The sequence below is a fragment of the Meles meles genome, chromosome 2 (genome assembly GCF_922984935.1).
Source record: "Meles meles chromosome 2, mMelMel3.1 paternal haplotype, whole genome shotgun sequence".
Taxonomy (NCBI): domain Eukaryota; kingdom Metazoa; phylum Chordata; class Mammalia; order Carnivora; family Mustelidae; genus Meles; species Meles meles.
Window position 1 is genome coordinate 110,017,571 of NC_060067.1, and position 27,927 is coordinate 110,045,497.

General features: G+C 39.5%; 1 protein-coding gene across 1 annotated transcript in view; it reads right to left on the minus strand.

Moving 5' to 3' along the window:
• Positions 1 to 17,447, minus strand: part of C2H4orf17 (chromosome 2 C4orf17 homolog) — a 33,824-nt gene extending 16,377 nt beyond the window's left edge. Inside the window, exons 1-2 of the mRNA XM_045987568.1 lie at positions 17,321 to 17,447; positions 2,876 to 3,085 (exon numbers count right to left, since the gene is read on the minus strand). Of these exons, the coding sequence (XP_045843524.1) occupies positions 2,876 to 3,085; positions 17,321 to 17,447 (337 nt within the window). The remainder of the gene's footprint in view (positions 1 to 2,875; positions 3,086 to 17,320) is intronic.
• Positions 17,448 to 27,927: the final 10,480 nt, after the last annotated feature.

Genomic DNA, 27,927 nt, shown 5'->3' on the forward strand with positions numbered 1-27,927 from the left:
GCATATGTGGGGTTTTGATTCCTTGTTGCTAGTGTGTAAGGAAGAGGAACTCTTGAAAGCATGAAATGAGTTAACAAGTGTGAAGACCTTAGATTGGAATCACATGGTAAGTACTAATGGTCCATCTTATGGCTATCCTTTGAAGGATAATATATTTTCCCACATTATACCAAAATAATTTTCATGTGCCCTGAAACTTTCAGTAGTAAGAGAAAGAGAGGGGCGCCTGGGTGGCTCAGTGGGTTAAACATCTGCCTTCGGCTCAGGTCATGATCCCAGGGTCTTGGGATAGAGCCCCACATCGGGCTCCCTGCTCAGCGGAAAACCTGCTTTCCTCTCCCACTTCCCTACTTATGTTCCGCCTCTTGCTGTCTCTCTGTCAAATAAATAAATAAAATCTTAAAAAAAAAATCAGAGAAAGAGAACTGGATACAATTTCCACCACCCTTCTGTTTTACCTAGCGCTTTAGATTTTGCCATACTATAATTTAAAAAATATATTAGTGTAAGACATACAACATAATGATCTGTGTATATATTGCAAAATGATGATCACAGTTAAGTGTAGTTAACTATTCCCTCACAAAATTTCCCAACTCTTTCTTGTGATGAAAAATTTTAAATCTCCTCTTGTAACTTCCAAAAATATAATATTGTTAACTCTTTGTTCTACTGATTACAGAACATGTACTTTTTGTTTCAATTCAGTAAACATTAATTAATTGATTACTAAAGATCAAACACTGTGCTGGAACCTGGGGAAACACTAAGAATACCAGAAACACATAAGGCAATAACACTGGGCCAGGAGTTTCAGGAGCTGACCGTCTGGCGGGGGAAGACGGAAGCACGAAATTCCATCACTACTGCATTTCCCTGACTCACTTTTTGTTGCAGTAGTTTCCCCAATCATGTTGGCTAAACATTCATTTTTAGTACCTCTTAGGTACTTCTGTCGCCATTAGAGACAAGAACCACACATATATGTCCTGGACATAATAAAGACAATAATATGTATTAACATTACTGAACTACTGAAATGAGATTAAATGAGTGAAAACTTTTTATAATGAATTTCCTATTTTATAGTGAGAAAATTTCATGACTCCTTAAAAATCGCTGCAGCTATCTATACTTTTAATGCCATTCCGATCAAAATTCCACCGATATTTTTCAAAGAGCTGGAGCAAATAATCCTAAAATTTGTATGGAGCCAGAAGAGACCCCGAATTGCTAAGGAAATGTTGAAAAACAAAAACAAAACTGGCGGCATCACGTTACCCGATTTCAAGCTTTACTACAAAGCTGTGATCACCAAGACAGCGTGGTACTGGCATAAAAACGGACACATAGACCAGTGGAACAGAGTGGAGAGCCCAGATATGGACCCTCAACTCTATGGTCAAATAATCTTCGACAAAACAGGAAAAAATATTCAATGGAAAAAAGACAGTCTCTTCAATAAATGGTGCTGGGAAAACTGGACAGCGATATGTAGAAGAATGAAACTCGACCATTCTCTTACACCGTACAAAAAGATAAACTCGAAATGGATAAAAGACCTCAACGTGAGACAGGAATCTATCAGAATCCTAGAGGAGAACATAGGCAGTAACCTCTTCGATATCAGCCACAGCAACTTCTTTCAAGATAAGTCTCCAAAGGCCAAGGAAACAAAAGCGAAAATGAACTTTTGGGACTTCATCAAGATCAAAAGCTTCTGCACAGCAAAGGAAACAGTCAACAAAACAAAGAGGCAACCCACGGAATGGGAGAAGATATTTGCAAATGACAGTACAGACAAAAGGTTGATATCCAGGATCTATAAAGAACTTCTCAAACTCAACACACACAAAACAGATAATCATATCAAAAAATGGGCAGAAGATATGAACAGACACTTCTCCAATGAAGACATACAAATGGCTATCAGACACATGAAAAAATGTTCATCATCACTAGCCATCAGGGAGATTCAAATTAAAACAACATTGAGATACCACCTAACACCAGTTAGAATGGCCAAAATTAGCAAGACAGGAAACAACGTGTGCTGGAGAGGATGTGAAGAAAGGGGAACCCTCTTACACTGTTGGTGGGAATGCAAGTTAGTGCAGCCACTTTGGAGAACAGTGTGGAGATTCCTGAAGAAATTAAAAATAGAGCTTCCCTATGACCCTGCAATTGCACTGCTGGGTATTTACCCCAAAGATACAGATGTAGTGAAAAGAAGGGCCATTTGTACCCCAATGTTTATTGCAGCAATGGCTACGGTCGCCAAACTGTGGAAAGAACCAAGATGCCCTTCAACGGATGAATGGATAAGGAAGATGTGGTCCATATACACAATGGAGTATTATGCCTCCATCAGAAAGGACGAATACCCAACTTTTGTAGCAACATGGACGGGACTGGAAGAAATTATGCTGAGCGAAATAAGTCAAGCAGAGAGAGTCAAGTATCATATGGTCTCACTTATTTGTGGAGCATAACAAATAACATGGAGGACATGGGGAGATGGAGAGGAGAAGGAAGTTGAGGGAAACTGGAAGGGGAGATGAACCATGAGAGACTATGGACTCTGAAAAACAACCAGAGGGTTATGAAGGGGTGGCAGGGGGGTGGGGGGGGGTGGGAGGTTGAGGAACCAGGTGGTGGGTAATAGGGAGGGCACGTACTGCATGGAGCACTGGGTGTGATGCCAAAACAATGAACACTGTTATGCTGTAAATAAACAAATAAAAATTAAAAAAAAAAATCGCTGCAGCTATATAAACAATCATAGAGACTATCCTCCCTGCCCTCCCCACCCCCGCCACCCCCAATAGTTTTCAGGAGGCCTCAGGAAAGATTTCATGAGTTGCAGGGGACTCACCAGAATGAGGCCTTGGGGGCACCTTGACATTGTTTGGGGCTGGCGAGACTCCTCTGAGGGGGCTCTCCGGGGCTACAGCGCTGGGTGCATAACCGCATTTGGCAAATGGTATCTCGTCCTTCTCTAAGTGGTTGAACTGGCCAACACCCCACAATGCTCCCAATGAGTTGTCATCATCATTCACGGTACAGATGGGAATGTTATTCAAACCTAGGTAAGGATAAACAGACCAAACAACCACATTAGGTTTGGGGCAGATTTTCTTCGAATGATCAGCCATTTCCCAACCAGATATCATTAAGTGTACACAAGATGTCAGACTATAAAATTGTATGAACCAGTGCCAGGTGGCTATTCTTTGAAGGTCAGTGTAGCAAATTATGTTTGCCATACGTGCTTCCTGAAAATGTTCTGCCATCTTTTTAGCCTGGAGAACCAGGCTCACATCTTTGATCTCAGGGTTAACGGTTAAGTACAACAGATCTGACTCTATCCCAGACAGACCTCTCATTTCCCAAGTCTGGAGGATGACTGAGGAACTAGGTTAGCCCTCTTCATGAATATCACATTCAGGGGTTTGGAAGCATCCAGAATGTCTCAGTACACGGCCTCTGAAAAGACATACACTGGCCCTGTTTTTGTCCTCGCAGAAGGTTTAAACAGCAATGGGAGCTCAGAATAGGAGTCAGGATGAGGTAGATTGTGGTGGAGGGAAGGAAGGAAAACACGGTACAAAGGAACCTCCTTCCTCATGTCTAAGCTTTCTAGGCTCCTTCACTCTCTTGTAACAGTTATTTGCCTTTGGCTCATTTATTGAATTATAGACAGATCCTCCTCCTGGTATCAATGCCATGGTCATGACATACTAGACAGCTTAGGAAATGAAGGTAAACAGGACTTTGCTCTATGTTAAACAGTGAGAAGTTTTGAGAGATAGGAATGGATATCTGCTTTGTTTCCAAGAAGTTGCACAGGAAGCTTCTGAATAGTGTTTTTCATACTTGCCCATTTTTCTCAATTTCCTTCTAGGACTATCAGTCCACCGCCTTCTTATTTGCTCAATGACATCAAAAAGGTCTTTGCTGGAAACCCTGACTGAAATTTACCCCCTCACACTGTCCCTTTGAGTGCTTTTATTCTTCCCATAGCATTTGTGACCTATCATATCTGTTTGCACATTGCTGGGCTGAGCTGCCCTCGAATTCAAGCTTCATGAAAGCATGCATTTTGTCTGTTTTCTTTTGTTTGCCACTCTATTCCCAGTGTCTAGAATAGTGCCTGGCGCAAAGCTGATGCTCTGTGATTATTTATCAAATGAATGAATAACACAGCCAAATATAAACCTTTTATTTAGTCTGATACTTAGAACTTTACTGATAGTAACTGGTTCCAAATAGAAATGAGAATAAAATTTTTGAAGATAACATCACATCTTACCATTTTATCTTAAACATCTGAGATAGTGATTGACCCAGGTCCATGGTGAAAAATTGCTTACCAAATGAAATAAGATATTAACATGGAGACAAATCAATGGTGAAATCCCTACTTTCTCTGTTATCTCCTTTAATTAAAAAATGGTAATAAGTAATATGAAAGAATTCAGATTCTATCTATCCCAGAGTTAGGAAAGAACTACATAAAAATGTAGAAAGTGCAATGCCATTAAAGTGGCTTCAGAGTCAAATGGGACAGTAGTAAATGATTTAAAGGTAGTCGGGGAAATGTGAAACCCAGCCCAACAGCGAAGGAGATCAGGACAACATGAGTGGGAATTTCACTAACTTCCTCAAAATACAGAGAATTAGGTAATGGAGTCTGGGGCTCAGGAAGGACCAGCTCCTCTTACTGGACATCAAATTTCTGTTCTGTCAGGATTCCGAAGGACTCACCTTTCAGAGACTGCTGGGTGAAGATTCAAAGTTCACATTCCTGCCTAATTTTCTGATTGATATGCAACCCCAGTTTAATGCGAAAGTAACTCTAATTATTTTTCCTTTTCTTTTTTTTTGTTTTTTTTTTTTTGCCCAAGGTAACTGTTTCCCTACTTGATGGTGTGCTTTTAACATTGGAAAGGTTTCAAATAAAAGATAGAAATTATAAAATGTGAGAACTACATACCATTCTTATTCATGGGTTGAGTTTAGTAAAAACCATTGCATACGTGTTTTTAAAATATATATAATATTAAGCAGAAAAGCACAAGAATATCATTAAGTTGGTAAACAGTATAGAAGTGTTTTAAATAATGTATTTGTCCATATTTATGCTTAATTTATTTAATTTATAAGAGTTATTTATAGCTTGGTGAGAATTCACATGATAAAGATGTGAAATATTTAAAAAAAAATCAAGTCTACTTAATGCGTACTTGACATTTAAACCTCTAAAGGTATTCTTTTACTAAGTTTATGAATAGGACTAAATATTAATCAAAGATCCCCTTGAAGTGATTGTTAAAATTTTCTAGATGCATAAGCAAAATAATAAAATTTGTAAGGTAAATTTAAAATTTAAGTTTAAAATTATAAATTTTAAATATTTAAATATAAGTTGAAGTTTAAATTTTAAAGTTAAATTTTAAAGTTCACTTTAAAGTAACAAGTAACTGCATTAATCTTTATTGTGCATAAAACTTTCCATCAAGAATGCCAAATACTACTATCAGGATACCAAGTGCTATAAAAATATTACTATTCCACATCACACCCTCCTCTCCAGGCCAAACATGACCCAGCCTCTACAGACCAGCCAGAGAGTGGGGGTATGGTCTGTTTTTCCTCCCCCTTGCTCTTCCACTCTTCCTTCCCCACTCACTGCTGTCAGCTCCTCTGGAGTAGGAGTGGAAGATGAAGGAATAGTGAAGGGGACACGAAGTCCTGCTTGCTTAGTGGTTTTTAATTTAGTGTTGAGGCATCTGTGAAAACAGATCTGTGAGGCAGAGAAGAAATGCTGGCTCTTTCTCTCATGAGGTATTTTTATGGGTTCTTTGGAGACCCCTGGCTGAGGAAATCTCTGACACTGTTCATAGTCATGGATAATTTATCTACCAGATAATTGCTAACATCTCTTTCTTCCCACCTTCACCCTAGGTGAAATGTCACCAGCCTCTCTGGGCTGGAGTTGTCCAATGAGTTAGTCCTCTTGGGCTGTCCTCGACCAGCTTCCTCCAAGTGTCCACTCCAGCCCACAGGAAACAACACTCTTTGCCTGGTCTTCTGTGGGAGAGCTACTTAATCCCAGTCTGTGCCACTGACACAGTGAGCTTCAGCCAGCTCCAGGCAGCTCTTGTTTTGAGATTTTAGAGGAGAGTCAGACACCATTCTCTGTGTCCTCCACATCACAGAAGATACAGAACAAGTTCACTGTGTAGTCTCCCCATGATCCACTACAGAAACAGGGTAGGGCAGACCAGGAACAGAATGGGCAAGGAGCTAGCTAGCCTGTGAGACCTGTCTCCTCTCTAGACATTCTCCATAAATGATTCCCTGGAAAGCCCTGCACGTTTGGTGAAGGTAGCTATTACTGCTCTTCGTGGAGGGGAAGGGAAGCACACAGTACCCCAGTGACTCTTTTCAAAGAAATCTTCACTCTCTCTCCTTTCTATGAAGTTTTCTCTAAAGCAAAAAAAGCCTAGAGATAGGCTACCATCATAGGGCTAGTTTTTAAATTACTTCTTAGCAAGTCATGCATAGATGATCTCAAAATATGGCTTTAGCAAAAGTTCCAAAAAGCCTCATTTAATTCCATGACTAAATATAATGCTTTTTGCCATGAAGTATGGGTACTCAAATTTCTTTGGCTATTGTGCCCTTTGTTCAAACACATTTTACTCCATCTTTGTCTCTTGCCCAAATCTCTAGGACTCTTCTGAATATAGCTTAAAAACTTCTGCCAAGCAAATATAATTTAAAACCATTTCTCTCTGTTTTCAGAGAATTTTTTCTATCACAGCATCTCTGCTATTTCTTTTCAGTCTCTTTCTCTGGATTTTCTGTGTCTATCCATCCCTGTGTTTTTCAGAGTTCTGTTGGGATTTTTTTCTTGGGCGATAACATTACTGTTTTAACCTAAATGCTCCTGCTTTTCACATCTACTTTACCCTCATCTAACCCTTAGCCTCCAAGTCCTTCTATCCATTTCTCTACTTGGTCATTTACTCCTGAATATTCCATTGGTGTATCAAGTACAACAAGGTTGTCTGAAATGAAGCTTTTAATCTTACCTCTTACATATGTCCTTCATCCTATATGCTCAAGATTAATAGTTGGTTCACTATCCACCCAGTTAACCAAGTTAAAAAAAAACTGATAATAATTCTAGACTTTTTATTCCATCCTTAAATCCAGTAAATGCCCAAGTCCCACTAATTGTTTCTTCTTAATTTTTATCATGTGTCTTCCAGTATAAAACTCTGTGAAATGCATTCTTGACACTCCTCCAGTGGTTTCCCTATCTGTGTATTACATCTGAACTTCCAGCATACTTCTATCACTGCTCATAACACAATGTATTATAATTATTTCCTATTATTCCTATCTCCTCCAAGTACATTGTGAGCAGAAACTGGCTTATGTTGTGTTGCTAACAAAGAGCATATATGTATCACAAATAGAGACTTTAAATTAACATTTCTTAGAATGAACAAACTTACTGATGATTTAATTTTTAAGGATTTATTTACTAAAATAGCATTAGATCTCACAGACTTAAACTTTTGAATGTTGGTAAAATGGACCATAAGAATTATCTTTGAGGTGAAACTAGTGAAACCAGTTGTAGTGTCCTTGTGCTGAGTGTGGGTTCAAACTACAAATCTGTTAACAGTCAGAATAGAGCAGGTTGCTGCTCTTCTCTTCCTCATGCAATTCCAGTTACTAGGCTTTTTAGAATTAGCATGGATTTCGTTGAAAGATTTCCAAAGAAAATTTTCTATTCAGTTGAACGTATATTTATATGTGGACATATAGTACTATAAGCAAAGCTTTGTGGTAAGCATTGCAGGGGGTGAAGACATAAAAGTCAACACTTTGCCTGCCAACAGTTTTATACTGTATTATAGGTATAAGATAATTCAAGGCAGAATGTGAATTACATATACAGGAGTTATATATCAAGTACTTTCAAGTATTTGGGAGTCAGAAAAAAATATTACACTCAATTTGGTAATATTTGCCCTCATAGACAAAAAAAGTTCTAACGAAATGCAATGTTTTTCTCATGTGGGTTTTAAAAACCTGTATCGTCAGATTTTGCCAAGACAACAGATTCCAAGCCATCTATGACTTCTTTATTGTAATATCTGTTTGCTCTCTCTTGGCCTTCATTTTCCTGATCTTCTTTAGGAATTTGTCTTTGGTGATCACCCAGCCATTCTCATTCAATCTGATTTTATCTCATAACCCTGTGATGGCTTTCCCTGTACTGCTCATTTGGGCTTTTCTCTTGCTCTAACCCAAAGTTCAGTCTTCACTTCTCTGCCCTGCTGTCTGCCCTGGCCCATCCTTCACCCCTCGCACTTTCAACTGATCAGCCTTTCAACTGATCTCCTAACCTCCTCTTTCATTTTATTTATTTTTTCAGTGTAACAGTATTCATTCTTTTTGCACAACACCCAGTGCTCCATGCAAAACGTGCCCTCCCCATTACCCACCACCTGTTCCCCCAACCTCCCACCCCTGACCCTTCAAAACCCTCAGGTTGCCCCAACCTCCCACCCCTGACCCTTCAAAACCCTCAGGTTGTTTTTCAGAGTCCATAGTCTCTTATGGTTCACCTCCCCTCCCCAATGTCCATAGCCCGCTCCCCCTCTCCCAATCCCACCTTCCCCCAGCAACCCCCAGTTTGTTTTGTGAGATTAAGAGTCATTTATGGTTTGTCTCCCTCCCAATCCCATCTTGTTTCATTTACTCTTCTCCTATCCCCCTACCCCCCCATGTTGCTTCTCCATGTCCTCATATCAGGGAGATCATATGATAGTTGTCTTTCTCCGATTGACTTATTTCACTAAGCATGATACGCTCTAGTTCCATCCACGTCGTCGCAAATGGCATGATTTCATTTCTTTTGATGGCTGCATAGTATTCCATTGTGTATATATACCACCTCTTCTTTATCCATTCATCTGTTGATGGACATCTAGGTTCTTTCCATAGTCTGGCTATTGTAGACATTGCTGCTATAAACATTCGGGTACACGTGCCCCTTCGGATCAGTATGTTTGTATCTTTAGGGTAAATACCCAGTAGTGCAATTGCTGGGTCATAGGGTAGTTCTATTTTCAACATTTTGAGGAACCTGCATGCTGTTTTCCAGAGTGGTTGCACCAGCTTGCATTCCCACCAACAGTGGAGGAGGGTTCCCCTTTCTCCACATCCTCGCCAGCATCTGTCATTTCCTGACTTGTTAATTTTAGCCATTCTGACTGGTGTGAGGTGATATCTCATTGTGGTTTTGATTTGTATTTCCCTGATGCCGAGTGACGTGGAGCACTTTTTCATGTGTCTGTTGGCCATCTGGATGTCTTCTTTGCAGAAATGTCTGTTCATGTCCTCTGCCCATTTCTTGATTGGATTGTTTGTTCTTTGGGTGTTGAGTTTGCTAAGTTCCTTATAGATTTTGGATACTAGCCCTTTATCTGATATGTCGTTTACAAATATCTTCTCCCATTCTGTCAGTTGTCTTTTGGTTTTGTTAACTGTTTCCTTGGCTGTGCAAAAGCTTTTGATCTTGATGAAATCCCAATAGTTCATTTTTGCCCTTGCTTCCCTTGCCTTTGCCGTTGTTCCTAGGAAGATGTTGCTACGGCTGAGGTCGAAGAGGTTGCTGCCTGCATTCTCCTCAAGGATTTTGATGGATTCCTTTCTCACATTGAGGTCCTTCATCCATTTGGAGTCTATTTCCATGTGTGGTGTAAGGAAGTGGTCCAATTTCATTTTTCTGCATGTGGCTGTCCAATTTTCCCAGCACCATTTATTGAAGAGGCTGTCTTTTTTCCATTGGACATTCTTTCCTGCTTTGTCGAAGATGAGTTGACCATAGAGTTGAGGGTCGATTTCTGGGCTCTCTATTCTGTTCCACTGATCTATGTGTCTGTTTTTGTGCCAGTACCATGCTGTCTTGATGATGACAGCTTTGTAATAGAGCTTGAAGTCTGGAATTGTGATGCCACCAACTTTGGCTATGTTCTTCAATATTCCTTTGGCTATTCGAGGTCTTTTCTGGTTCCATATAAATTTGAGGATTATTTGTTCCATTTCTTTGAAAAAAATGGATGGTATTTTGATAGGGATTGCATTAAATGTGTAGATTGCTTTAGGTAGCATAGACATTTTCACAATATTTATTCTTCCAATCCAGGAGCATGGAACATTTTTCCATTTTTTTGTGTCTTCCTCAATTTCTTTCATGAGTACTTTATAATTTTCTGTGTATAGATTCTTAGTCTCTTTGGTTAGGTTTATTCCTAGGTATCTTATAGTTTTGGGTACAATTGTAAATGGGATTGACTCCTTAATTTCTCTTTCTTCAGTCTTGTTGTTGGTGTACAGAAATGCAACTGATTTCTGTGCATTGATTTTATATCCTGACACTTTACTGAATTCCTGTACAAGTTCTAGCAGTTTTGGAGTGGAGTCTTTTGGGTTTTCCACATATAGTATCATATCATCTGAGAAGAGTGATAGTTTGACTTCTTCTTTACCAATTTGGATGTCTTTAATTTCTTTTTGTTTTCTGATTGCTGAGGCTAGGACTTCTAGTACTATGTTGAATAGCAGTGGTGATAATGGACATCCCTGCCGTGTTCCTGACCTTAACGGAAAAGCTTTCAGGTTTTCTCCATTGAGAATGATATTTGCGGTGGGTTTTTCATAGATGGCTTTGATAATATTGAGGTATGTGCCCTCTATCCCCACACTTTGAAGAGTTTTGATCAGGAAGGGATGCTGTACTTTGTCAAATGCTTTTTCAGCATCTATTGAGAGTATCATATGGTTCTTGTTCTTTCTTTTATTAATGTGTTCTATCACATTGATTGATTTGCGGATGTTGAACCAACCCTGCAGCCCTGGAATAAATCCCACTTGATCGTGGTGAATAATCCTTTTAATGTACTGTTGAATCCTATTGGCTAGTATTTTGGCGAGAATTTTTGCATCTGTGTTCATCAAGGATATTGGTCTGTAGTTCTCTTTTTTGGTGGGATCCTTGTCTGGTTTTGGGATCAAGGTGATGCTGGCCTCATAAAATGAGTTTGGAAGTTTTCCTTCCGTTTCTATTTTTTGGAACAGTTTCAAGAGAATAGGAATGAGTTCTTCTTTAAATGTTTGGTAGAATTCCCCTGGGAAGCCGTCTGGCCCTGGGCTTTTGTTTGTTTGGAGATTTTTGATGACTGTTTCAATCTCCTTACTGGTTATGGGCCTGTTCAGGTTTTCTATTTCTTCCTGGTTCAGTTGTGGTAGTTTATATGTCTCTAGGAATGCATCCATTTCTTCCAGATTGTCCAATTTGTTGGCGTAGAGTTGCTCATAGTATGTTCTTATAATTGTCTGTATTTCTTTGGTGTTAGTTGTGATCTCTCCTCTTTCATTCATGATTTTATTGATTTGGGTCCTTTCTCTTTTCTTTTTGATGAGTCTGGCCAGGGGTTTATCAATCTTATTGATTCTTTCAAAGAACCAGCTCCTAGTTTCATTGATTTTTTCTATTGTTTTTTTTGGTTTCTATTTCATTGATTTCTGCTCTGATCTTTATGATTTCTCTTCTCCTGCTGGGTTTAGGGTTTCTTTCTTGTTCTTTCTCCAGCTCCTTTACGTGTAGGGTTAGGTTGTGTACTTGAGACCTTTCTTGTTTCTTGAGAAAGGCTTGTACTGCTATATATTTTCCTCTCAGGACTGCCTTTGCTGTGTCCCACAGATTTTGAACTGTTGTGTTTTCATTATCATTTGTTTCCATGAATTTTTTCAATTCTTCTTTAATTTCCTGGTTAACCCATTCATTCTTTAGAAGGATGCTGTTTAGTCTCCATGTATTTGGGTTCTTTCCAGCTTTCCTCTTGTGATTGAGTTCTAGCTTCAGAGCATTGTGGTCTGAAAATATGCAGGGAATAATCCTAATCTTTTGATACCGGTTGAGACCTGATTTGTGACCCAGGATGTGATCTATTCTGGAGAAGGTTCCATGTGCACTAGAGAAGAATGTGTATTCTGTTGCTTTGGGATGAAATGTTCTGAATATATCTGTGATGTCCATCTGGTCCAGTGTGTCATTTAAGGCCTTTATTTCCTTGTTGATCTTTTGCTTGGATGATCTGTCCATTTCAGTGAGGGGAGTGTTCAAGTCCCCTACTATTATTGTATTATTATTGATGTGTTTCTTTGATTTTGTTATTAATTGGTTGATAGAGTTGGCTGCTCCCACGTTAGGGGCATAGATATTTAAAATTGTTAGATCTTCTTGTTGGACAGACCCTTTGAGTAGGATATAGTGTCCTTCCTCATCTCTTATTATAGTCTTTGGCTTAAAATCTAATTGATCTGATATAAGGATTGCCACCCCAGCTTTCTTCTGATGCCCATTAGCATGGTAAATTGTTTTCCACCCCCTCACTTTAAATCTGGAGGTGTCTTCGCGTCTAAAATGAGTTTCTTGTAGGCAACATACTGATGGGTTTTGTTTTTTTATCCATTCTGATACCCTGTGTCTTTTGATTGGGGCATTTAGCCCATTAACATTCAGGGTAACTATTGAGAGATATGAATTTAGTGCCATTATTAGCCTGTAAGGTGACTGTTACTGTATATTGTCTCTGTACCTTTCTGATCTACTACTTTTAGGCTCTCTCCTTGCTTAGAGGACCCCTTTCAATATTTCCTGTAGAGCTGGTTTGGTGTTTGCAAATTCTTTCAGTTTTTGTTTGTCCTGGAAGCTTTTGATCTCTCCTTCTATTTTCAGTGATAGCCTAGCTGGATAGAGTATTCTTGGCTGCATGTTTTTCTCGTTGAGTGCTCTGAATATATCATGCCAGCTCTTTCTGGCCTGCCAGGTCTCTGTGGATAAGTCTTCCGCCAATCTAATATTTTTACCATTGTATGTTACAGACTTCTTTTCTCGGGCTGCTTTCAGGATTTTCTCTTTGTCACTAAGACTTGTAAATTTTACTATTAGGTGACGGGGTGTGGACCTATTCTTGTTGACTTTGAGGGGGGTTCTCTGCATCTCCTGGATTTTGATGCTTGTTCCCTTTGCCATATTAGGGAAATTCTCTCCAATGATTCTCTCCAATAGACCTTCTGCTCCCCTCTCTGTTTCTTCTTCTTCTGGAATCCCAATTATTCTAATGTTGTTTCGTCTTATGGTGTCACTTATCTCTCGAATTCTCCCCTCATGGTCCAGTAGCTGTTTGTCCCTCTTTTGCTCGGCTTCCTTATTCTCTGTCATTTGGTCTTCTATATCACTAATTCTTTCTTCTGCCTCATTGATCCTAGCAGTGAGAGCCTCCATTTTTGATTGCACCTTATTGATAGCTTTTTTGATTTCAACTTGGTTAGATTTTAGTTCTTTAATTTCTCCAGAAAGGGCTTTAATATCTCCAGAGAGGGTTTCTCTAATATCTTCCATGCCTTTTTCGAGCCCGGCTAGAATGTTCAGAATCGTCATTCTGAACTCTTGATCTGACATATTACCCATGTCTGTGTTGATTAGGTCCCTAGCCTTCGGTACTGTCTCTTGTTCTTTTGTTTGTGGTGATTTTTTCCGCCTTGTCATTTTGTCCAGATAAGAGAATATGAAGGAGCAAATAAACTACTAAAAGGGTGGCAAAGACCCCGGAAAAATGCGCTGTAACCAAATCAGAAGAGACCCCAAATTGTGGGGGGGAGAAAGGGGATAAAAACAGCTTCTGAAAAAAAAAGAAAAAAAAAAAAGAAAAAAATTTAAAAAATAAAACAAATAAAAAATATAAAAAAGAAAGAAAAAATATATATATTTAGATGAACTAGTCAAAAAATGTTAAAAAAGAAAAGGGTAAAAGTTTAAAAAAAATTTAGCAGAAGAAGAAAATAGAAAAAAGAAAAAAAAATTGAAAAAAGAAAAAAAAATTGAAGTAGCCGCAAGACTAAAGAATCATGGGGAGAAAGCCATGAGTTCCGTGCTTTGCTTTCTCCTCCTCTGGAATTGCTCTGCTGTCTTAGGAATTGAATCTGCTTTCTCCTTGATAGATGAACTTCGTCCTGGCTGGATATTTTGTTGATCTTCTGGGGGAGGGGCCTGTTGTAGTGACTCTCAAGTGTCTTTGCCCGAGGCGGGATTGCACCGCCCTTACCGGTGGCCGGACTAAGTAATCGGCTCGGGTTCGCTTTTGGGAGCTTCTGTTCCCTGAACACTTTCCGTAGAGTTCCGGAGGACGGGAATGAAAATGGCGGCCTCCCAGTCTCCAGCCCGGAGGAGCCGAGAGCCTGGGGCCCCACTCCTCAGTGCGCCCCCAGAGGACAGCACCCAATCACTCCCGTATCCCCAGCCTCTAGCCGCGCTCCGAGCTCACCCAGCCCGCGACCAGTTCAAGGTAACCCCGAGCTGAGAGTTTAGTCCTCGGCTCTGTCTCTCCAGCCGGCTTCTCCGTTCTAATACCTGCGAGCTCTCCGACACTCCGACACCCCCGATCCTTCTGTGACCCTGCGGGGCCTGGGGCCACGCTGGCCCCGCGTGGGCTTCACCCCGGTTTAGCCCCTGGAGCAATGTCCCTCAGTGGAACAGACTTTTAAAAGTCCTGATTTTGTGCTCCGTTCCTCCGCCACTTGCCGGGAGCCGGCCCCTCCCCCCGCGGTCTATCTTCCCGTCGTTTTAGATTCACTTCTCCGCCAGTCCTACCTTTCAGAAAGTGGTTGATTTTCTGTTTCTAGAGTTGCTGTTCTTCTTCTCTTCGCTCTCCCGTTGGATTTGTAGGTGTTTGCAATGTTTAGATAAGCTATCGAGCTGATCTCCTGCTACCTGATGTAGTCTCAGGCTGCTACTTCTCCGCCATCTTGACTCCTCCCCTCCTAACCTCCTCTTAGGCCACTGTTCCCCTTCCACTTTCTACAATACAGCTAGAATGAGTTTTTTAAAGAATGAAATCACTTGCTCAAGGACACACAACTAGATAGCTGGGGTAGAACATGAACCCTCCTTAAAATCTGTCAGAGGCTCTACATTTTTATCTGAGTATAATTTAAGCTTCCTTCTTTCCTTCCATAAGAATTATCTAGTACCTCTCACATCACAGCCACTCTAGGAAACTTAAAATAAGTGGTGAGCAAAAGAGACACATCTTCAGCCTTCAAGGAGCTCACAAATTTGTGGGAGATACTTGATAATAACCAAATAAAAATATTTAGTCATAAGCTGCAATAGTTGCTGTAGTAGATGTGGGGATGTACTACCCAAACCAGGCCTTCAGGACTAGCACGCTTATCTATCCACCTGACATGTGTCAGCGACTGATGGCTTATGCTGAGTCCCTCTCTGGGAATTGCTCTCAGCTGAAGACTGCTCTCATGCATGATGGAAACTTGACCAATAAGTGGTTGATGGGGGTTACGAAGGCCTGACTCCCTTGCACGATGTAAACTTGACCAGTAAGTGATTGATGGGCATTACAAAGGCCTTTAAGCTGAGACACCTCTACAGAGCTGTCCATGGCTTCTTATGGGACTGACTGAGGCTTCTTTTATTTACATTACCGCTGTCCAGTCCTGCTTCCCTGGCCTCCTATACGTGTTGTTCCTAAGAGCAGTTCCCAATAAACCTCCTTCACACAAATGTCCATCCCAGAGTTTCCAGAGAACCTGATCTAAGACAATTGCCCCGATAGAGTACTATGAGAATATACCATAAAGAAAGTGAATTTAGATTGAGGATGTGGAGCCTAGAAGTCTTTTTTTAAGTTACACTTAAACCAAAACCTGAGAAACGAGAAAAAGCAAATAATGAGGGGAATTTTTGGTGAGAGGAAATAGTATAGTGAAAATCCAGAGGTGGGAAAGGTCTTAATATATGTTCAAGGAACTTAGGCAAGTCCAGTATGGCATACGTATAATGAAAATGGGTGGGTTGGTGGCTATTGATAAGAGATGAGTCATAAGAGGCAGAGGCCACAACACAGTGAACTTTTAGTCTATATCAAGATAAACTTTATCTTAGATACATGGGAAGTCTCTGAAGGGTTTTGAGTAGGGCATTGAAACTGATAAATTTACATTTTAATATGATCTTATTCTGTGGAGAGTGGATAGGATGAGGGCAGGGGTGGAAATAGGGCAGTTAGGAGGCTACGAATTACAAAAGTAGCCGTTAGACCAAGAGATAATAATGGCTTAGAAAGGAGCTGTGACAGTGGCCATGGAGAGAAGTAGCTTAATTTGCAAAATATTTAGAAAAGAAAGTGACAAGATCAAGCTAAGTATTGCAAGAGGAAAGGAAGGAGTTCAAGAAAGGCCCAAAATGTATGGTACCATTTACTAGTTCAGGTAGACTAGTTGGAGAAATACACTTTTGAAGGAAGATCCAGAGTTCTGTTTCAAAGAGCAAAATTCAAGGTGCCCGTGAAGCATCCAGTGCCTCACATATAGGTCAAGCAGGCAATTGAATATGGAGGTCTCAATTTTAGAAGAGTAGTTTGAGTCTAAGACACACATTTGAAAGCACTTGGTCTATACAGTTTTTGAAACTTGTGAATGAGTAAATTGTAGTAGGGTCACAGTATAGATTAAAGAGAGAAAATGGCTAAGGACTGGGTTGTGAGGGACTCCAACATTTACTACAGAATCAGGAAAAAAAAAACCAACTCTGGGAAGGAGCAGTCAGAGAGATAGGGGAGACAATTAGCAGTATATGATGTTACAGAAACTACATTTTAAAAGAAAGAAAGAAAAAGAGAGAGAAGGAAAGAAAAAGAGAGAAGAAAAAGAAAGAGAAAAGAAAAGAGAAAAAGGGGAAGAGAAGGCATGAGGCAAAGATAGAAGGAAGGAGAGATGGAAGGAAAGAGGGAGAAAGGGGAGAAAGAAGAGAAAAAAGGAGAGAAAGTAACAGGAAAGGAAAAAGGGCTGGAGGGTAAAATGTATGCTTCTCTAGGGCTAATATTTAGCCTGTAAACGCTTGCACGAATATGCAGTTTGTTAAAATATTGAATACTTTTATACCAATTGGTCAGTTGTTGCTGTGAGCTCTTTGGCCCCTCTCCAGGTCCCTTTCCTAACAGTCAGGAAGTCCCAGGGTTAATGCCTGGCACAGAGGATGCCTGCAGGCTCTGCTCTAACCTCAAGTCTGGCCTCTGGTCTCGATGGTCCATACCTGTGCCTCACCATTAGATAAGTATTCTGAGTAGTATCCCCACGTTTACCCACCAGAATCATCAAGTAGCCCAAATGCAGGGAGAGAGAGAGATTCTAGGATCTCGAATTTCCTTACCTTTGATGTGGCAGACCCTTCTGGGGTGAGGGGTGTGCCGGACTAGAAAACAGCTTCCATTTCTAGCCATGATATGGCCACCTTTGCTCTCAAAGGGGAGAGCAGATGCTGGGGACTTGAGGCTCATGTTCTTGAGGTACTGGTTTGCTCCTCTCCACTGTTGCCACAAAAGGTCTTGGGGTTCTACCTTGTTAACCTCACTTCCAGAGGTGCTTAGACCCTGAAATCATAGAATGACATTTATTCTGACGAGGGGTTCTTGACATTTCCTTACACATCAAACATTTCTTCTTTGTTTGCACTGCATTATTTCTCCTGTCAAAACAACGTGAGGCTATTTTACTTTGGACCAAATTTTTGTAAACATTGACATGAATACTGAGGCATTTTTCCCTGGAAAACTTGAAACCTTAAAATATGTTTTATATTTAATTATATTTAAGGTCACTTTGTTAGCTTACCAACTTAAAAATACATAACGCGGCTATCAATTTTGAAATAATAAATGAAAATGAGAGCTTTAAAATATAATACCCACAAATGTGTTTTACATTGATGCACCTTTCCTATTATGATGTGATACACATAACAAGGACATTCCCTATTATGCTTTAAGACAACCAGCTTCTTAAATTTGTATCATCTTCTGAGAAGATGGTAAAACCTGAAGGAGAAAAGAAATCTGATATTTACATCTACAAATGATATTGCATCTACAAATGATAAACTAAGAAAACTTTGGCATTTGTTAGTTGCAATTATCGGTACTATTTAATGATTTTCTCTCAATCACTCAACAAACATTTATTAGACACCTACAGTGTCATAGGCTTAAGTGATCAAAGATAATGTTATGGCTCTTTGGGAAGTTACAATTATGTGGGGAAATTTTCTGGATGAGAAACACAGGGAAGAGTTAAATAAACTTATCTCAAATAGTTATTGTGAAAATTAAATGTTACTATATCCAAAGTGTTTAGAATGATTCCTGACACGCAATTAAGTGTGATGTAAATGTTGTCATTAAAACTGCACAGATATGGGGTGCCTGGGTGGCACCATTGGTTAAGCATCCAACTTTTAATTTTGGATAAGGTCATGATCTCTGGGTCATGAGTTGAGCCCCATATCAGGCTCCACGTTCAGCACAGAGTCTGTTTAAATATTCTCTCTCTCTCTCCTGACTCTGGAAAGGACATTGAACTGAAATTTAAAAATGATATATATGGTCCTAGCTTTGTCATTAACAAGTTAAGTGACCAAGGATAACTATCTTTATTTCCTAGATTTTGATTTGCTCATCTGAAACTTGATGGGATTGATGGAGAGGTCAACTAGAATATTCAGCTGTTCTACTATGTGTGTCTTCCCCACATCAATCATTCTCTTAGGTTAATTTGAAGGGTAGTGATATACTTTAAATTCTTGTGTTATAGGTCAATAAACAACAAAGAAAACTCTTCTTCTTCCTTTTATGAAAATTTTGGTGCCTCCAAGAAGTTTGAAATTCATATATTTAAAAAAGTGCTATAGAGTTTACTCTGGGATTATAGAAAACTTACTTATATGATGTTGTGACTTTTATTGTTTCTATTGGAAGTTTCAAAATAATATTGGAGAGATAAAGGCAATATGTAAATATTTTATCCATATATATCACTAAAATATTTACAAAATCCAACAAATTTTATGGACTATTGAAAGTCTGATTTAAACTTAAATTTTTAGGGCCATCTGAGTGGCTCAGTTGGTTAAGTGTCTGCTGAGGTCATGATCTCAGTGTCCTGGGATCGAGCCCTGGATCAGGCTCCCTGTTCTGTGAGGAGTCTGCTTCTCCCTCTCTCTCTCTGTGCCTTCCCCTTGCTTATTCTTACCCCCCCCAAATAAATAAATACAATCTTTTTTAAAAACCTTAAATTTTCAGAAATGAGGTAAATGAATAACTCAAGATAAAGTTGTACTTTGAATTATTCTAGCAAGTGATCTAATGATGAAAAAATAAAACTACCTCAAACCTGAAGAAAAGTGAAACTATATTTTACTCTGTGAAAGACATTATTAACAGAATGAAAAGGCAGATCACAGACTGGGAGAAAATATTGTGATACACATATCTGATAAAGGACTTGTATCCAGAATAATAAGGAACACTTAACACTCAACATTAAGAAAACAAATATCCAAATTAATAACTGGACAAAAAAGCTGAACAAATACCTCATCAAAGAAGATAATCAGATGGCAAACAACTATGAATATAAAAAGATACTCAATATCATTTTTCATTAGGGAATTTCAAATTTAAACAATGACATACTGCTACACACCCGTTAGAATGGCTAAAATCCAACATACCAACAATGCTAAATGTTGACAGAAACATGGAGCAACGGGAACTCTTATTCATTGCCAGTGAGAATGCAAAATGGTATAGCCACTTTGGAAGACAGATTGGAAGTTTCTTACAAAGCTACACATACTCTCATCATATGATCCAGCAATTGCACTCCTAGATGTTCACCCAAAGGAATTGAAATCATGTTGACATAGAAACCTACATATGAAGGGACGCCTGGGTGGCTCAGTTGGTTTAACAGCTGCCTTCGGCTCAGGTCATGATCCTAGCATCCTGGGATCGAGTCCCACATTGGGCTCCTTGCTTGGCGGGTAGCCTGCTTCTCCCTCTGCCTCTGCCTGCCATTCTGTCTGCCTGTGCTCGCTCTTCCTCTCTCTCTCTGACAAATAAATAGATGAAATCTTAAAAAAAAAGAAACCTACATGTGAATGTTTGTTCATAATTACCAAAAAAATGGAAGGAACCAAGGTGTCCTTCAGTAGGTGAATGGATACATAAACTGTGGTACATCCATACAATGGAATACTATTCAGCAGTAAAAGACATGAGCTATCAAGCCATGAAAAATCATGGAGGAACATTCAACATATACTGCCAAGAAGCCAATATGAAAAGGCTATATACTGTTTGATTCCAACTATATGACATTCTGGAAGAAGCAAAACCATGGAAACAGTAAAAACATGAGTGGAGGCCAAGGAGCTCCCAAGGGGACGTGGGGGAGTAATGAATAGGTGGAATGCAGGAGATTTTCAGGGCAGTGACACTAACCTGGATTATACTGCTCTAGTCTGTAACTGTGGATCCATGATATTATGCATCTTTTGAAGCCCACAGAACTGTACAACACAGAGTGAATGCTAAATTAAAGTATGGATTTCAGGGGTACCTGGGTGGGTCAGTGGGTTAAGCCTCTGCCTTCGGCTCAGATCATGATCTCAGGGTCCTAGGATTGAGCCCCGCATTGGGCTCTCTGCTCAGCAGGGAGCCTGCTTCCCCCCCCCCCCCCCCCGCCACCTGCCTCTCTGCCTACTTGTGATCTCTCTCTGTGTCACATAAATAAATAAAGTTTTTTAAAAAAATAAAATAAAGAACAGACTTCAATTACTAATAAGGTATGCTATTGGTTCATCAATCATAACAAATGTACCACACTAACGCAAGATATGAATAATAGGGAAGACTAGGTAGGCAAGATACTCCCTGTGCTTTCTGCTCAATTTTTCTGTAAGCTTAAGAACTACTCTAAAAACTAAGGTCTATTAATTAAAAAAAACAAACAAACAAACAAAAAAACCCAGAAACTACCTCAAGTCTAAAGAAAAGCAAAACTCTTTTAGTTACTATAAACAATGGTCCACATCATCTTGTTGCTGATACTGATCTTAACACTCTTTGACTGAAATTCATTCCTCATTTAGTTTAATGTATACCATTCTAAAGTTCATGAATTGGCTTAGAATAATTTTTCTGTTAAGGTATCTCTTTGTTATAAGCATTGATTTTGGACTATAGCTTTTTAAGACTTATAAACTCAAAAGAAATGAATGAATCATTAATTCTCAGATGTAAGAATAGATTTTTTTCCCCCAAAGACAAGAGAAATAGGAAAAGAACATATTATTAAAATAAGGAATTAACAGAAGACCAGAAAATTATTTACTCATTGGTAAACAAAGATTATCTTTATTATACAATCAGAAATATCACTTATTTTATAATGAAGTGACTAAAAATTTTCCTAAATCAATGTTAGAGATACCCTTTAATGCAAAACTGGTCGATGTATATCATGGATGTATTCTGTAAGACTAAACCAGTTAATAATAAAATCCACAAATAAGCCACAGATTCTTTACTATACCCAAATACAATTTTATGAAATAATATTTTTTTTAAATCCAAAACAAACAAACAAAAACACAGAGAAAACAAAACACACACACACACTTGTTTCCACTATTTTAGCTTGTTAGGTTTTTACTGTATAATATGGAGTAGTTCTTAACCTACTTCTTCACCATGATGCACATGACAGGTGGTGTTCACAGGAAAAGACACATCCCCATCACATGTTCCAACTTTAAAGAATGCATTCCACAGTTGTGGAGAAGCAAAATACTAAAAACATTTTCAGTCACTGCAACTATGGTGTGTTAGTAACTGTTGTTCAGGAGAGCTGTATGTATTAACAGGTTTTAACTCCAATCTTTCCAAACAGGTAGGCAAATGACATTGCCACTAAATACCAAGAGACAGTGTTGGAAAACTTACCCTTCTTTATATTAATTCCTTTTAAAAGTGAAATGATTTGAAAACATGAACATTTTAGCTATTATTAGTAATATGTTGTGTTTTGCCTCACCACCTGTGTTGCAAAACCTTGGTGGAACCCTCCTGACTTAGAGGCTATGCCCAAAAGATCTGCTGAGTGAAAGTAGCCAAGTTCTGTTTATAATTCTATGTTGCTTGTGATGCCAGCCTTCTGCTTTCATTCTGGAGAAGGAAAAAAAAAAAAAACCCTGTATAGTGGTAACTGAGGAAAAATCTAATTAAAATTACCATTCGCCATCCAGGGAATTATGAAAGGGCTTCTGAGAACAACATTTTCTTTCCTACAGCCTCTTGAATCTACCTGTATATTAGCAAATTACCGAATTTTATGTAGACTACATGACACAAAATCCTCAAATCTATGTTTTAAAAGCATTAGTAATCATCTAGTCCTAACTTTGCTCATTGTTACTTTTAAACTATGCAAATTTGTATTAAATATTAATAATCTTAGTCCAAAATAACACTTATGTACGATGTGTGTTTAAAACAGGAGAACACAATATATGATCGAGAAGAGCTGAAATTTACTATGAATTCCCAGAGATGCAGAGATTACATACATAGATGATGAATGCTGAAATATTTTGTATTTGCTAGGAGTAGCCTAAAATGTACACCACTCAGATCTTCACTTCATTGCTCTGCCTAAAAGAGGCTTTCTCCAAAAGTCTTCCTTACCTTCTCTATAGTAGTTCCCTACCATCTCCCCAGCCTCCATCACTCTCTATCCCTTACCCTCCTTAAGCTGTCTCCATAGCACATGTCACTTTCTTTTTTCTTTTTTTTTAAAGATTTTATTTGTTTATTTGACTGAGAGAGAGATCACAAGTAGGCAGAGAGGCAGGCAGAGAGAGAGAGGAGGAAGCAGTCTCCCTGCGGAGCAGAGAGCCAATGTGGGGCTCAATCCCAAGACCCTGGGATCATGACCTGAGCTGAAGGCAGAGGCTTTAACCCACTGAGCCACCCAAGCGCCCCCATATGTCACTTTCTGATTTTTTTTTCCCATTTTTGTGTTTATTTTCTGCTTCTCACCATAGGATGTCATAATTAAGAAGGCAATGATCTGGTGTCCAACCTCTGTATTCCCAGTATCTGTCTCATATTATATGCTCAGTATTTGTTATATGAAGTTAATGTTTTCTGCAGAATAAATGTGGAGATAAATTCTATAGAATTTCCATTCCATAAATGTCTTCCACAGAATAAATGTGGAAATAAATTCCACAACATTAGCTCATTTTATTTATATGATCTCTTCAACAACAGATGGTTTACTTTAAAAGATAATGCCCCATTACCTCAAAACAGATTTATTTAGCCTTCACATGGTCTTGAAAAGAAGATGAACCTGAGGTCCATTACCTAAACCATACCAAACCTTTTTGAAAATTATTTTAATGATGAATTTAAAATTATACCTGAGGACAGTTTTCAAAGAAGGTAATCTGGTTGACAGGAACTCAACGTTGCTGATACGCTCCAAGCCCCATAATGGGTCTACACTGAGTTGTCATTGATTTCCTTTAATCTTTGCACTTGAGCTGGGAATTTTTAATTGGCAGAGACAGACTAATGTCTAATGCTTCCAAAAGAATCTCACTGTCTCCCTCCAGTTTCTCCCACGGTTACTCCAAGGAGCCCACCGGGCTCCCTGGTTGTTAAGATACACTACACAGCTTAGCAACGTCGTAACATTCCTTGGGGAAATCTGAGTTCCAGAACCTCTTCACCTGCCATTCTTCTCAGAGCTTCACTTACTCACAGCTTCACAAAACCACATGGCACCGGCGACTTTTCTCCGTTTCAGACATAGCACAGTGTTGAATGAAAAGCAAGAGAAAGAGAAACGAGAAAGAGAAAAGAGAGGGCAATTTCAGTCATATTGATACTTCTCCCCATAATTCTGCTTGAAGAAACATACTTTGCAGATGTACAAACGTAATCAAATTAGCTCACCCAAAACACATGGGGAGAAAGTGTGAGTGATTTTTAAAGACATCCCAGTCATCCTGCTTGGTAGCCAGGATGTCCATGATGATGGCTTGTTCAAGAGCCTTGAAAAGAAATCGAAATGTTAACTAAAAGTCAATAAAGAAACATTAATACAGTTAAAGTCATAAAATTTCCTGTCAAAAGTGAAGGAGGAATCATATGTAGTAATTCCATATATGCATGCATGTGCGCGCGCGTGCGCACACAACACACACACACACACACACACACACACACACTTGTTTCCAACTATCAGGATTAGATATACTGGGACTTCCCTATATTTTTCTTTTCAGACCATATATGATTTTAATTTCTGAATTACAGTCTCTGAAATCAACATAAATAATTTGTAAAAGACAAACACTAATTTAAACAATGCAAGGATAGAACATAAATGAGTCTGTTTCTTTCTTTCTTTCTTTTTTTTTTAGATTTTATTTATTTATTTGACAGACAGAGATCACAAGTAGGCAGAGAGGCAGGCAGAGAGAGAGGGGGAAGCAGGCTCCCCACTGAGCAGAGAGCCTGACGTGGGCTCAATCCCAGTACCCTGGGATCATGACCCGAGCCGATGGCAGAAGCTTAACCCACTGAACCACTCAGACGCCCCTAATTGAGTCTGCTTCTTGACTGGCTTAAGAATTAAAGGCTAAACATCTCCTCGTGCCTATAACTCATTTAGGACTTATACCACGCCAATTAACCTTATTTTATGGAGGATTTAAAGGATTTTCTGAGGTAATTTTGAGATTCTGAGATTTTCTTTCTACACTTTGCACCAGTTAGGCATTTGCTTTACACAGCAAGTCACAGAGACTTATTTCTCCATCACATGAGAGAGTCCAATAGTCCAGGGTTTGTATAGAAGCTTCATGGTGTCATTTTGGACCTGGGTTTGTTCCACGTTTTAGCTCCATCTTCTTTAACACGTGGTTTCCCTCCTTGAAGTTAACTCTTATCCAAGATGCTTCCTAAGTTCCAGTCATGCAAATGGCTGCTCTATTTCCAGACATCAAATGCATAGTTCAGGCAGAAACAAAAGGAAAGGGGGTAAGCACAGACAAGGACATGTGATGGCTCTGTGCTTCCTCCTTAAAAGTCTTCTCATGAGTCCCAGACAATAATCTAGATGCACTGATCACTTCTAGCTGCAAGGGGGAGATAGAAAATGTAGTTTCTTCACCGGGCGCGTTGCCACTGATTTCTAAAATAGGGGCTCAGTTACTAACAAAAAAGGGAGATAAAGTATATTGGGTTGTAAACAGCAGTCTCTACCACAGATCCTGACATTCATCCCTAACCTCTGTGGAAGAAGTGTCCATGCTTTCTGTGTGGTTGCACCATTCATTAGATAGAGCCAAAGGTCCATCAGACATATGGGGGAGACATATCCCTGGCTATGGAACTATGGGTCTATTATAGTCCCTTTATGAAGACCTATGGGACCTCTCTTGTCTCATTACTGGGAAAAATGACACAACTGGTTTGTTTGAGCACAGTTTGCAGTAATTCCGTCAGAATCAAGGGATAAGAGGTTGCTCTGTTGCTCCGCTCAGGGCACACATGTATCTTTGTTGCCTTGGTAACAGACTACCAGTCTAAGACACTATTATTTTCAGCGAAGACAGAAAATAGATGGAGAGATTTCTTGGAATATGTGCATGAATTTTTGAATGGTGATTAGTAATTTTAAAAACACTGTCTGGGGCACCTGGGTGGCTCAGTCGGTTAAGCATCCAACTCTTGATTTCGGTTCAGGTTATGGTCTCAGGGTCATGGGATCAAGACCGGCACTGGGCTCTGTGCTCAGCATAGAGTCTGCCTGTCCCCATCCCTCTACTCCGGCCCCCACTCATGATCCCATTCTCTCTCAAATGAATAAATAAATAAAATCTAAAAAAAAAACAAACAAACCAGCAATGACACTGTCATCGTAAGCAAGCTGAACCCAAGTTGTTCATCGTCCACAGATATTTTGAGTATTGTATGGACTGAACTGTGTCCCCCTAAATTCATATGTTGAAGTCCTAACCCGCAATGTGACTACATTTGGAGGTAGGACCCTTAAGGAGGTAAGTAAGACTAAATGAAGTCAGAAGGGTGAGTCCAAATCTGATAGGACTGGTAACCCTGTAGGAAGAGGAAGAGGCACCAGAACTCTCTTTTTCCATGCACACACAGAAGAAAGGTCATGTGAGGACACAGCAAAGATGTGTCTGTCTACTAGCCAGGAAGAGAGGCTTTACGAAGAACCATCTTTTCCAGAACCTTGACCTTGGACTTCCAGCCTCCAGAATTGTGGGGGGAAAAAAAAAAAGAACTTCTGTTGTTTAAGCCACCCTATCTGTGGTATTCTGCTATGGTAGCCCTAGCAGGTGAATACAAGTGTGAATATGCAGGACACTCTCTCAGGTCCGTTTTCTTCATATAATTAAAAAAAAATGTAGCCATATCTAGAGCTGTGAACTGCTTAGATCTAGTCACCTTTATCCTCATTTTGCATTTTCTATAGAAATGCCACTGGTGTTTGCTTAACATATAAGAAAGCAATGTAAATAATTTATGAAAGGCAAAAATGATTATTTTAAATAATGCAAGAATAAAAGCTTATTTCATCTGGTGTCTTGTCCACCCTCTACTTTGTTCTGTCAATTTTGGAAACAGGTGATTGAGCCCTAAATTTGCAACAGGTTTCTGCAATCACAGAAAAGGATACCTTGTCATCACCAGAGTGTAACAAAAGTATTGATGTTAAGTAGAAAGAATTCTAAATTAGCCTCTCTATTTCCTCCCTGCTGGTGTATAATCCCCATCCCTTGATTGTGGGCACACCTGTGAATATGGTAAATGTTGCTCTTGTGATTGGACTACATTCTATGGCAAAGATGAAGAGATTTCACAAATATAATTAAAATCCCTCATCAGAATTGCTGTGAGTTCGTCAAAGGGGGATTGTTTGGGAGGTGAGTCTGACTTAATCTTTAAAGGAAGATTAGGCTTTCCCTAAGATCAGATAAGCTTCCCTGCCAGCCTTCAAAAAGCAAGCTATCATGAGTTCTACAGCTGCAAAGAAATGAATCTGCCAACAACCCTGAGGGCCTGGGAAAGGACCCCAAGCCACAGATAAGATCTCAAACTCAGCTGGTACTTTGACAGCCTTAGGACACCCTGTTCTTAGGACCCAGGTAAAGTTAAGCCGTGCCTACACTCCTGACACATGGAAACTGTGAGGTAACGACTTTGTGTTATTTTAAATTGCTAGGTTTGGAGTAATTTACTAGGCAGCAGTGGAAAATTAATACAGTAAAATATTACTTAAGAACACTATTTACAGTTGATACTCAAATATATAAACAATGTCTGTTTCATGTATGAGATTGTGATCTCTTCAAGTGAGCAGGTTGTGAAGGTGGTTCACAGGTTTGGGTCATAAAATATATCTGCATGTTCTCAAGGGTGTGTTACAGTTGTGGGCTGCATGCATGTTCTTGGGTAGCAAGCCAAGCAGAGTGAAATTCAGCCGCCCTGCCCTGACCAGGTGTACTGATTGTTTTCAGCTTCATCCCCTCCTGTTGGTATCCGTGCCGCGAAAGTTGTCGGATATTTTGAATATCATCTCTCATTATAGGACAATCTCTGTCTTCTCAATTTTGACAGATTGTCTAAAATGGCCCAAACAAACCAGTTCCTTGAAGGGAGAGGTGATCATTGCCTAAACTTGACATTTGAAATGCCTCAGGTGGGAGCTCATCGGGAAAGCACGGGTGATATATTGAGAAGACAGAGCACGAATTAGGCCAGTGCAGCACTTCACGGGACATTCAGAGGTTCGTGACCATCCCAAGACCCATGGCAAAGCCTGTCACGACTCCAGGACCTTTCAGTTTCAGCACACTGCTGATGCTGTTAGTAATGCAAG